This window comes from Durio zibethinus, chromosome 14, assembly GCF_047325235.1.
Source record: "Durio zibethinus cultivar Kanyao isolate XHJ-2024 chromosome 14, ASM4732523v1, whole genome shotgun sequence".
NCBI lineage: Eukaryota > Viridiplantae > Streptophyta > Magnoliopsida > Malvales > Malvaceae > Durio > Durio zibethinus.
Genome location: NC_143175.1, coordinates 4,643,874 through 4,655,216, shown reverse-complemented (window position 1 = coordinate 4,655,216; position 11,343 = coordinate 4,643,874). Strand labels below are relative to the sequence as shown.

The following is an 11,343-nucleotide window of genomic DNA, read 5'->3' as shown; positions in this document are numbered from 1 at the left end:
TCTATGGCGGGTCAATCCTTCCACTTCTAAACCAATCGATCATTCAGCTGGGAGAAGAAAATTGAAACAAATTTATTTGGAAATAAATTTGCTTTCAATTTAGGTGGACGTCAAGAAAATAAATTTATTTCAATTTTGTTCTCCCACTTGTGAGTTGTGGATTGGTGGAGGGATTGACCACTTTGCTTGATTTTCTTTTCGTATAAATTGGTGTGGAATAAGAGAACGGAAAAAGTATTTGGATCCCAGTCATTTGAAAATTATTAAGTCATGTCCATGTCAAGAGAAAGAAAAGCAAAGTCATTGTCCGAGATTAGTGGCATATTGAAAAAAAAGGCAAAAGTCGATGTCAAACGCATGAGATCGAAATTTTTTTATTTTATTTATAGTTTTGTTTCCTTCAAATATTAATAAAGAGTTCAATATATATATATATATATATATGTAAAGACTTTCTTCTATATAAATATAGTAGGACTTCATTTTTCTTATTACATTCTTCTCTTTGATAACATATAGTTAAGTTGTTCTACTTTTATTTCAAGTACCAATTAATCTTGATTCTCTTGCAAGATTTTTTTCATGGCTGTTTCGATGATTCATGAAGCCTCCACCTCAATTTCTCAATGTACTTATCATGTATTTTTGAGTTTCAGAGGTACAGATACACGTAAAAACTTCACAGATCACCTTTACACGGCATTGATGCAAGCAGGAATTCACACATTTAGAGATAATGAAGAGATCGAGAGAGAAAAAAATATAAAGGATGAAATTGAAAAGACGATTCTACATGAATCAAAAATTTCTATTATTGTATTTTCAAAGAATTATGCTGCATCAACATGGTGTCTTAACGAACTTGTGAAGATACTAGAACATAAGAAATCCTCTCAACACATTGTTTTACCTGTTTTCTATGATGTCGATCCAACTCAAGTCAAAAAGCAGACAGGGAGTTATGCAGAAGCGTTTGCCAAACATGAAGAGTGTTTCAAAGCCGAAATGGACAAGGTACAAAGATGGAGGGTTGCTTTAAAAGAAGTTGCGAATTTCGGAGGCATGGTTCTACAAGATAGGTACATATATATATATATTTATATATATATATATGCATGTATATATATAACTAATCAAGTTCCATATTATATTGCATACTCCCTTCTTAAAAATTGCAAATTTAATTTACATGCCCAATTGTCCATTATTTCATGACATTAATTCTGTTGTCTATTATTATAAATCCATAATGAAAAGTCAGAAACAAATTTATTAACTACTTAAATAATTTCAGAAGAAGAGAAAATAGAAAAAGCTGCAATTTTAATTGTCGTATATTACTTGAATACATTAAAAATTAGGTATACTAGACGTATAATTATTTAGGAGAGAAAAAAATAGATATAAAAGATTTTTAAGTTGAATTAAAATTTTAGTGATAACCAAAAATATTTAAAATGTGGAACTCAAATCCTAATTTTTTGGAAAAGTAAAATTAATATTATTAATATATCCTTTTTAATATGTCGTAATTTTATTATTTTGTTTAAAATTTTCATAACTTTACCAATCTTTAATACTAATTCAACTATTTACATTTTATAAGTTTAGAATGTTTATTGTAGTTAATCATTTTTACCTCACATTTTAAAATTCTTTATGCTTAATATTCTAAGTGGGTAGTATTTCAAAAAAAAAAAAAATTCTGCGGGTGGTATAAGATTCATGTGTGTGTATGTCTCCCTATATGTTTGTCTTTCTTTTTGTTTTATTTTTTCTTGATAGAATATGTTTGTCTTTGTTATATCTTCTCTTTCTATTTATTTGCAAAGGTGTTTTGTTCATAAGACGGGCCTACCAAGCCTTTCTTTTTAAAAGTTAAAACTAATCTCTTTCAATTTAATTGTGATTCTATATCAATATTTTAATATTTTAAATATTTATAATTAAAATTCAATAAATGTATTGTTGCGATTTTCAAATAGAAATGTATTCTACAACGAAATCAATATAAAATAAATTATACACAAAATGTTATATTTAAAGTGGTTCAATACTCATTGCCAACATCCACATAAAGAAAATTTCATTATAAATATAAAAATTACAAAATATATAAAACACCATAAAGAAACATTCCAAACGTTGAAACAAATTACTTAGTCTTAATGCTTACTCGTTAATGTTTAAACACATGTGGATTATTGTTTATCCCTACTAACCATAACATTTCCCCTAACTCTTTCTCACATACACATAACCTCATTAATCTTTCACAAAAAAGTACATCTCTCACTTATAGATCACATAAAAATTACATCTTTCTTAAAATATTTCTAATGCTTAAAACATAATAGAGTCAATTACTTTATTATCAAAAAATTTTATTTACTAAAATCTCCTACCAATTAAGTTTATCTATCAATTAAATAAACTTAATTTTCAAATAATTCATTGACCAATAAAATTTTAAAAAAATCTAAACTTGTTATATATTATTTTCTAATAAAATAACTATTTATTGAGAGTTTTTTTTTTTCAAATTTTCAAGATTTTTACATTCATTTATTAACTTTTAGATAAAAAATTTCCAACTTTCCTATTCATAAGAACACTTTGCACGATAATGATAAGGTTCGATAAGAGTCCTCAAATTGAGCTGCCTATAGTTGATTAGTCCAATCGTTCTTTTAGATTGTTTTTGAAATTCACTTGGATTCGTATTTATCTTTATTTCTCCAATTTTAATCATTGATCGAAGAATTCGCAAAACATGTAGATTAGTCCTCTTCTTCTTAAAGACTGTAAAAATCTTTAAATATTGATTAATCTTCAGAGGATACTAATGTAATCCTATATCAAAGTAATATTTATTGGTTAATCTGTATGCATGCAATGTTAAGCCCTTGACAAAACAAATGTTAGGCAAGCTTTGCAACGATAATGGTATGGATAACAAAAGAAGTGTTAAGATGGTTTCTGTGGAAGGACAATTGTGATTAGATTTGGCAATTTGTGTTTCCATATTATGTCTCATGTCGTATTTGATATGTGTAATGATATGAATTATTAAAATATAAATATAACACGAATTATAAAACGTATTCAAATTTTAAACACAAACATGACACATTTATTATACATATTGCATGCGATAGATATGATTAACATGTGTACAATTAATCTATTTAAACACAACACAAATAAACACGAATAATAAAGATATACATGAATAAACACAAATACATACGAAAAAACACGTTTAACATGAATATATACAGAAACATGACTAAAATAATGAATAACTATATACTATTCATTATTTACAACTTAATAAACTTAGTATATTAGTAATATAAAAAAGTACTTACATATTTAAAAAAAAATTTAATACTCATTTAATAAGTATTTAATATTTATATATTTAAATTTTAATATATTTTGCATAACTATATTAATTTTTAATATCAATTTCAAAATGATAAACTATTAAAGATTAAAAAATAAAATAATAATGTATAAGACTAATATTAATATTTATAATGTATTTATATTACTAATATAAAAATAATTTTATAATAATTATTAAATGAGTATCATAATTAAATATTTAAAATAATTTTTATATAATATTAAATAGCTAATTAAATATAATAATTAAAAGATTAAAAATGTAAAGAATCTTTTTATGTTTATATTAAATTAAAATAAATATAAAAAATATGCTAAACGTGTTAATTAAACATATTAAATATGCTAAACGTATACTTATATAATAAAATTAAATTAAACGTGTTATTCATATTATGTCACATGTTTAAACTTGTCAATACATATAAAACATAAATCATGTTGTATCAAAATTTGTGTAAATACAAATAAACACAAAACACATTTTTTTTAAAACATGTATGATTTTTTCTATGTTATTTTAGTGTGGTATTATCGTATCATGTTTGAAATTACCAATTCTAATTGTGATCACACCAATTTTTCAAATTTATTATTGAATTTTTTGGTAATAATAATGTTGTTGTTATTTTAGTGTGATATTACTGTATCATGTTTGAAATTATCAATTTTAATTGTGATCACACTAATTTTTCAAATTTATTATTGAATTTTATGGTAATAATAATGTTGTTGATGATAAAGATGATGACTATGATGTTAATAACAAGCCTGATGATGAGTGCCTATAATCTATTGATAAGAATAAATTGAAAAATCTAAAAAGGAAGAAGAAGCATAAAAACTTTAACTGGAGTAGAAAGCAGATCCATACCAAGTTTAATATTTGTGTTCCTTGTCCTCCTGTAATTACTACAGATGATATCTGCATTTTTTTATAATGGTACACGAATGAGTTTTTCTTTTTTCACGAAGTTGAAGCTATCAATAGTTAATCTATGAATTTAAATTATTATCGTAGACATTTTTTTTATTACATCACATTTATCATAGTTGCAAACATATAAGATATTATCACAATCATAAATTTTTTTTTAAATTTACATATTTTATTATGACATATGATAATTATAACTGTAATCATAAAAATTATTTTATATGACTTTTAAAGTAGTTAATGAAAATCTAAGTTTTTATTTATATAAAAAAATTACTTACAATTTTTTGGTATATTATAATAAAATATTGACATTTAAAAATTTAACAAGTTACAAATATCAAAACAATAAAACGAGTAATAAAATCCTAATAAAATCAAAGCTAATAACTAATGAAATTAATATATTAATCATTTAATATTTTTTTCATCAAAATTATAAAATAATATTTTTTCTAAATTTCCATTAAAACTTTTAATCTTAAATTTCTCAATCTAAATGAAAATAAATTGTCAAAACTTCTCAATTTTAACCCAATATTTCTCCCTCTAATTTTTTATTGGTTACGCATTGACCGAGCCTAACCCCGCCAAACTCCTCACTACATCCAAATTTTTCTTGCAATAAGAAATGCGAATGAACCACCGCCCTCTGCACCCTTCAAAATCTGACTCTGTCTCGACTCAAACCAGCCACGGCTCGTTTGATTTCTTGTCTAATCCAACCACCACAGCCCCAAACCTACGCCCATGGAGTGCTCATGGATGGGTTTTTGAAATTTTAGAGTTTGAAGTGAAATCTCTCAAAGCTTCAGTTCTTCTTAAGTCCGATGCAACATAAATTTGCAGAAACTTAAACAAAGAAAAAGGTAATTTTAAGTTTTTTTGTTATTACCTGCTTTCAATAAATTCTTCTTGATCTTTGATTGAGGTTGATTTTTTACTGAATTGCTGTAAATCTATGCTTTGTTTTCTGTTTTTTGGGGGCTTTATTTTGTTAATTTTTATTGAAATTTAAATGTTTTTGGATGAAAAAACAAATTTCTTCTCATCAAGTCTATGAAAAAAAAATGTAAATAGCCTCAATTGCAGATGAAAATGAGTAATTATCAATAAAGTTATAGAACAGGAATAGTGGGAACGGTAGATTATGACAGTAGCTAGTTATGTTTCTGATCATTTTGATCAATAAACGTTGGAAGTCGAATGAAAATATTATTTAATTCTTTTTTTTTTTTTGTATTTTACTCTAGCACAATGTTGAGGTTTCTTTTATAGTGGGTTCTCACTTGGGTTTTGCTGCTATGCTTTTTTTATGTTCTCAGCTCTTTGATTGTCTTGATTTTGTTGGGACATTGCATTATCTTTTGGGTTGGCTTCTTGGCTCTATACTTAGTCAGTTATTAGCATCATAGGTTTGTATTAGGACTTCCCACTTGGTAGAACTTGCCTTAATTGCATTAATAACATATTTATTATTGCCTTTTGAAACTTTTGAGTTTACATTCCTATTAGGATATCCTATATTATTCCACATTAAATTTCACAAGAAGAAAAAAGTTATAATGACTAAGGATAAAGATGTAATTTTATTGAAACCAACAAACTTTTCTTAGACCTTCAAGAGGAGAAGGTTTTAAGACTTTTAAATTTTAAGTTCATGTTTCATTGCATATAAGTTTCTTTAAAATTTGCTTTGGTTTATTAATTTATGTTGTTTGTTTCTTAATTTTTTAAATGAAATAGCTTGATCATATATGTTGAATAAATTAAAATTTGTTTCTTAATTTTTCTTAAAATTTGTAGGCATGAGTCGCAATTCATTCAAGATATTGTTAAGCAAATTCAAAATAAGCTCTATCACACCGCTTTATACGTCCCTCCTTATTTGGTTGGAATAGATTCTCTTGTGACACGTATTAATCTGTGGATAGAAGAAGATGGATCAAATAACACTGGCATTGCAACAATTTGTGGAGTTGGAGGGATTGGGAAGACAACCATAGCCAAAGTTGTTTTCAATCAAAACATCCAAAGATTTGAAGGTTATAGTTTCCTTTCAGATGTTAGAGAAACGATTCAAGAGCGCAATGGCTTGGTTCGTTTGCAAAGACTACTTATTTCAGATATCCTAAAGGGAAAAGCAAACAAAATCTACAGTGCAGATGATGGAATTCTTAAGATCAACGAAGCTGTATGTTGTAGAAGAGTTCTTATTGTTCTTGATGATGTTGATGATTTGGAAAACATAACTAAAATAATTGGAATGCGAATACCCTTTTTTCCAGGAAGTAAAATCATCCTAACTAGTAGGCGTCAACATCTGCTAAGTGGTCCTTTTATTACCCAGATGTTTGATTTGAAAGAATCGTCCAGTTATGGAGACTTAAGCAAAGTGTTTGAAGTAAAAGAATTAGCTTTCAATGAATCACTTCAACTTTTTAGCTGGTATGCCTTCGGCCACAACTCTATAACTGAGAGTTTTATGGAGTATGCAAGCAATATAGTCAACTACTGTGCTGGCCTTCCATTAGCTCTTCAAGTTTTGGGTTCTTCTCTCTCTAGCAAAAGTATGAGTGTATGGAAAAGTGCATTGGAGAAATTGGAAGCAATCCCTGATAGCAAAATTCAAAAGATTCTACGAGTAAGCTATGATTCCCTTCTAGATGATCATAATAAAAATTTATTCCTGGACATAGCTTGCTTATTCATTGGGAAGGATAGAGATTATACAGCTACAATTTTGGATGGTTGTGGTTTCTATACAACAGTTGGGATTGAAAATCTCATAGGCAGGTCTCTCCTGATTATTAATGAAAAAAACAAGCTAATGATGCATCAACTGGTTAGAGATATGGGAAAGGAAATTATTCGCCAAGAATCTCTTGATCCTGGAAAACGCAGTAGGTTGTGGGGCAAGGACGCATTCGATGTAATAAGAGAAAAAATTGTAAGAGGCTTTATTTTAATCTACTTGTTTCTTGCATGTATCTTTTTAACTTTTATCATACAACTGTTTTTTTTCAGTTTTTTATAAGATACTTTCTGATCCAGGGTTCCAAAACAATTAAGTCTCTCACTGTTGACTTACAAGGATTGCTAGAAAACAAGTCTAAACGGACAACTTCAGGTCTACATTTTGCAAAGCATTCAAAAAATGGATTTGTCATGTCAAATGAGGTTGATATAGAAACTGAAGCATTTGCAAAGATGCGGAGACTTAAACTACTTCAGTTAGATTATGTAAAACTTAAAGGAGACTTCAAAGACTTCCCCAAAGGTTTAATATGGTTGCGCTGGCATGGATTTCCTCTAGAATCTCTTCCAACAGATTTTGATATTAAGAAGCTAGTTGTTCTTGACATGCGCAACAGTAACATAAAACTTTTTTGGAAGGATACTGAGGTATGATAAGTGATAACCACTAATTTCTCTTTCCTTTTTTTTTTTTTGAAGCAATAACAAATTTCTAAAAAGAGTTTTTTTTTTTTTTTCTTTTTTACAGTGTCTTCCAAATCTGAAGATCCTTAATCTAAATCATTCACATGGCCTTCTCAAAACCCCTAACTTTTTAGGACTTCCAAGTCTTGAGAAGTTGATGCTCAAAGATTGCTTAAAGTTGACTGAGGTTGATGAATCCATTGGTGAGCTAAAGGCACTTACTTTTTTAAGCCTTAAAGGTTGCAAAAACCTTATGAAACTTCCAAGAACAATTGGTTTGCTATTGTCTCTTGAAGCGCTTATTTTATCTGGTTGCTCAAGACTTGACGATATTCCTAGAGAGTTGCAAAATATGAAATCATTAAGGGTGCTTAATTTAAATGGAACTGCCATAAATCAATCAGAATCGTGGATGTCTTGGCTATCACTGAAAAGAAGCAAGGGGTTGGGTTTCTTTTGGGCATCTTTACCATGCTCTTTGGTAAAGTTGAGTCTTGAAAGTTGCAGACTTTCTACTGATGTCATTCCCAATGATTTTAGCAGCTTACCTTCCTTGAAGTTTTTAAATTTAAGTAAAAATCCAATCCATAGCCTGCCTAAGAGCATTAGTAGCCTTGCAAAACTTAATGAACTTCTACTGACTTCTTGCTCAGAGCTCCAACTGATTCCAAAGCTTCCAATATTCTGTCCACTCATTGGGATTTACCTGTCATCGTCTCCATTAACGCACATTCTTTTAAGTCTACAATGTCTAATGTCTCGGAAAAGATGCATTATTTTGGGATGTGAAAAGCTAGCCGAGGTTGAAGGTGTGTTCAAGTTAAAACCAATTGAAAACTTTGAAGTGGAACAGATTAAAAACATGTTCAACATTGATTTTATTGACAGCAATAAAGTGCAACTTTTTAACTTCCTAACGGACACAAAAATAGTTACTACCCCGCAGGTCCTTTCCCCATCCCTCTTTTAAGTTTTTAAATCCTTTTTCATCTTTTGTTTGCTTATATTACTTGATCAATATATTCTTAATTAACTAACGATTTTGATGGATCAGGTAGCACATGAATGCGGTATAACTAGCACATTTATTTCAGGAAGTGAGGTTCCAATTCGGTTTGAACATCGTACTAAAGGGTCTCGGATCGTTTTTTCTTTGCCAGCACCATCTCATTCTGGTGAAAAGATAAGTTGTTTCAACTTATGCATCGTTTTTTCCCTTGTTAGTGGTCAAATTTTCGATTTTCCACCAAGTCTTTTTATTTTTAATGAGACCAAGGAGATCATGTGGGGTTATTTGTCTAATTTCATTGGAATTCCCGAAACCAACAATAACACAATGTTATGGTTAGTCCATTGGCCAACAATGGGCTTCCAGTTGGAAGATGGCGACTTTGTGAGCTGCACAGTATCAAATTTTCATTTCAATGTTAGAGAATTTGGTGTTAGATTTGAATCAGAAAACGGCATCAGATATGAATATGACTTTCCTCACTATATTCCAGGTATGAATATGACGGTAAGGAATAGTAATTAATATGTTTTTAATTTTTTGTCCAAAGTGAGAGTATTTAACATTTTAATTTTAATTTTAGCTTTTAATATCTATTAACTACTAGTAATTTTTTTTTTTTACAAAAAAAAAAGGAAAAATGTCCTAAATAGAAGGTATATGAGAAGTACTGTGTTTGAACAATATAATCAAAAATAAGTTTATATAACTTCAGGTTGAATTTTTAACGGTATATCTATACAAACTACTTTTTAATTTTTTTAAAATTCACAGTATATAAAGATGAAGGATAATGGATTATACAATAATGTGAGTGGTTCATACAACTTACTTAGTGATAATAAATTGGGGATATCTAAGTTTTAGAATTAATAGTTGGATATACATGATACTTGATTATCATTAACGTAGATATATAAACAACACATTATTTATCACATTTTTCAGGCAATGAACTTGTAACAAGGAATATCCAGTTGGAACTTACTGAAGACTTGCTAAGTTTGGATTCCTATGAAAATGTTAAAGTGCAAATTTGCAATTATTCAGATGAATCAGAAATGGTTGCTTCCCCACAGGTTCCCCTTTCATTTTCCAAGTTTTTCACTTTTTATATTACCGCTTTTTCTTTGTTTTTGTTTTCTCTTTTTTTTTTTTTTTTATAACTTATTCAACAATTCAATGCTACAGGTATTACACGATTGTGGCATAATTGCAGCTTCTGTTCCTGCAATTGATGATCTTCCATTTTTAAGGGCTGGCAAGCCGTCTAAGGTTTCAATTACGGTGCCCCCAAACTCTAATCAAAAGATTAGCTGGGTCAAATCGATTTTCATTCTTGCTGCCAACAATGATGAAACATTTGAATTTTTACCACGAATTGAATTCGTGAACGAGACCAAAGGTACAAAGTGGACCTATTCTAAACATTTTATTGGAATTCCTGAAACCAAGAACCGCATAATTTGGTTAACTAGTTGGAAATTTAGGGGCCATGAACTAGAAGCTGGAGATCATATTAGCCTTACGGTGCTTTCGGATTTACGTGTACAAGAATCTGGTATTGACCTCGTATATGATTATAAGCCAGATGAGAAGTGCAATTCTCTTGATCGGTTGCAATGGATGGGTAAATGTTCCGGTTTATTTTCTACGGCGTTTGTTTATAATTTCTTCAAATCCCAAAGAAACTTGTATAGGATGCAGACTTTACTCAAATGGTGATTAACATAGTATTTAACTAGAGCAAATCAAATTTTTGACACAATCGGGACTCGCTTGGCTTGGTTAGCGTAAAGGAGAATGGCCTTCTGTCTTATTTTCATCTCTGAGTTTTTCGTGTATGATACTGATAATGATATTTTCTCTTCATTGATGAAGAAACCTTGCAGTGAGTCCCCTTCTTCTGGTGTATTAAAGTTTGAACGTTGATAGTTCCGTAAGTGGGGTAGCGTGCTGATGGAGTTCTTGATGAGTTCAACCAAATGCATTAGTTTATTGCAAATTTGGAGGCTGTTGTAACAATGTTTTTGGGATTCTCAATATTTCTGTTTCTATATCTTAATAATCGAAACTGATTCTGTCGCGAAAATGATTGCGGCCCTCAGCTTCATGATTAGCCGACACGTCCCAAGTGGTATTTCAGTTTTTGACCTTCAACGCCACAATTCTTGCCTTCGTCAACGGCAAATTGGCAAAAGCATAGGTTTGAGATTGAAATTTTTCTTATTTCATTTTTTTTGCTTTCGAGTTTTGTTTCCTTTAAAACAAATTAATTAAAGAGTTAAAAACAAAACCATATATATTATATACTCAAGTTATTTTACATTAAATCTATCCAATGATTGAAGTATTTGTTTAAACTCGAAGACACTTGATTTTTTAAAATATTTGAATAAAAATTATTAAATTCATGAGTGATAAAAATACAATACCTATTTAAAATTCAAGTCAAACCTTGGTGTTAATGATTAAGGCTTGAGTCCAACTCTCGATAATTTTATATTTATAAATATAAAATATAAAATACATTTAAAATTAATAA

The 11,343-nt window shown here is 29.0% G+C and overlaps 2 protein-coding genes across 4 annotated transcripts; both read left to right on the top strand.

The window, feature by feature from the left end:
• The first annotated feature begins 582 nt into the window (after positions 1–582).
• On the top strand, positions 583–8,759 carry LOC149514977 (disease resistance protein RPV1-like). Its single transcript, XM_089742949.1, has 5 exons — positions 583–1,079; positions 6,155–6,681; positions 6,733–7,298; positions 7,403–7,753; positions 7,854–8,759. Exons 1-5 carry the CDS (start codon positions 583–585, stop codon positions 8,757–8,759), a joined length of 2,847 nt encoding a protein of 948 aa, XP_089599075.1.
• A 101-nt stretch (positions 8,760–8,860) lies between these two features.
• Positions 8,861–10,980, top strand: LOC149514976 (uncharacterized). Of its 3 annotated transcripts, none has more exons than XM_089742875.1 (4): positions 8,861–9,291; positions 9,747–9,877; positions 9,990–10,203; positions 10,680–10,980. In XM_089742875.1, exons 1-4 carry the CDS (start codon positions 9,072–9,074, stop codon positions 10,691–10,693), a joined length of 579 nt encoding a protein of 192 aa, XP_089599001.1. In that variant the 5' UTR covers positions 8,861–9,071; the 3' UTR covers positions 10,694–10,980. The 3 variants fall into 3 exon arrangements, with proteins under 3 accessions (XP_089599001.1, XP_089599000.1, XP_089598999.1); XM_089742874.1 differs by lacking the exon at positions 10,680–10,980 and adding an exon at positions 10,289–10,389; XM_089742873.1 differs by having other exon boundaries at positions 9,990–10,980.
• The last annotated feature ends 363 nt before the right edge of the window (positions 10,981–11,343 follow it).

Bases quoted from the DNA above. Each gene is read 5' to 3' on its own strand.
- LOC149514977 (XM_089742949.1), top strand. From the start codon at position 583: ATGGCTGTTTCGATGATTCATGAAGCCTCCACCTCAATTTCTCAATGT. The intron at 6,682-6,732 runs GTCCTTTTATTA...CCAGTTATGGAG, and splicing joins GCGTCAACATCTGCTAAGTG to ACTTAAGCAAAGTGTTTGAA. The intron at 7,299-7,402 runs GTAAGAGGCTTT...TTTCTGATCCAG, and splicing joins ATGTAATAAGAGAAAAAATT to GGTTCCAAAACAATTAAGTC.
- LOC149514976 (XM_089742873.1), top strand. From the start codon at position 9,072: ATGTGGGGTTATTTGTCTAATTTCATTGGAATTCCCGAAACCAACAAT. The intron at 9,292-9,746 runs GTATGAATATGA...CACATTTTTCAG, and splicing joins CTTTCCTCACTATATTCCAG to GCAATGAACTTGTAACAAGG. The intron at 9,878-9,989 runs GTTCCCCTTTCA...TCAATGCTACAG, and splicing joins AAATGGTTGCTTCCCCACAG to GTATTACACGATTGTGGCAT.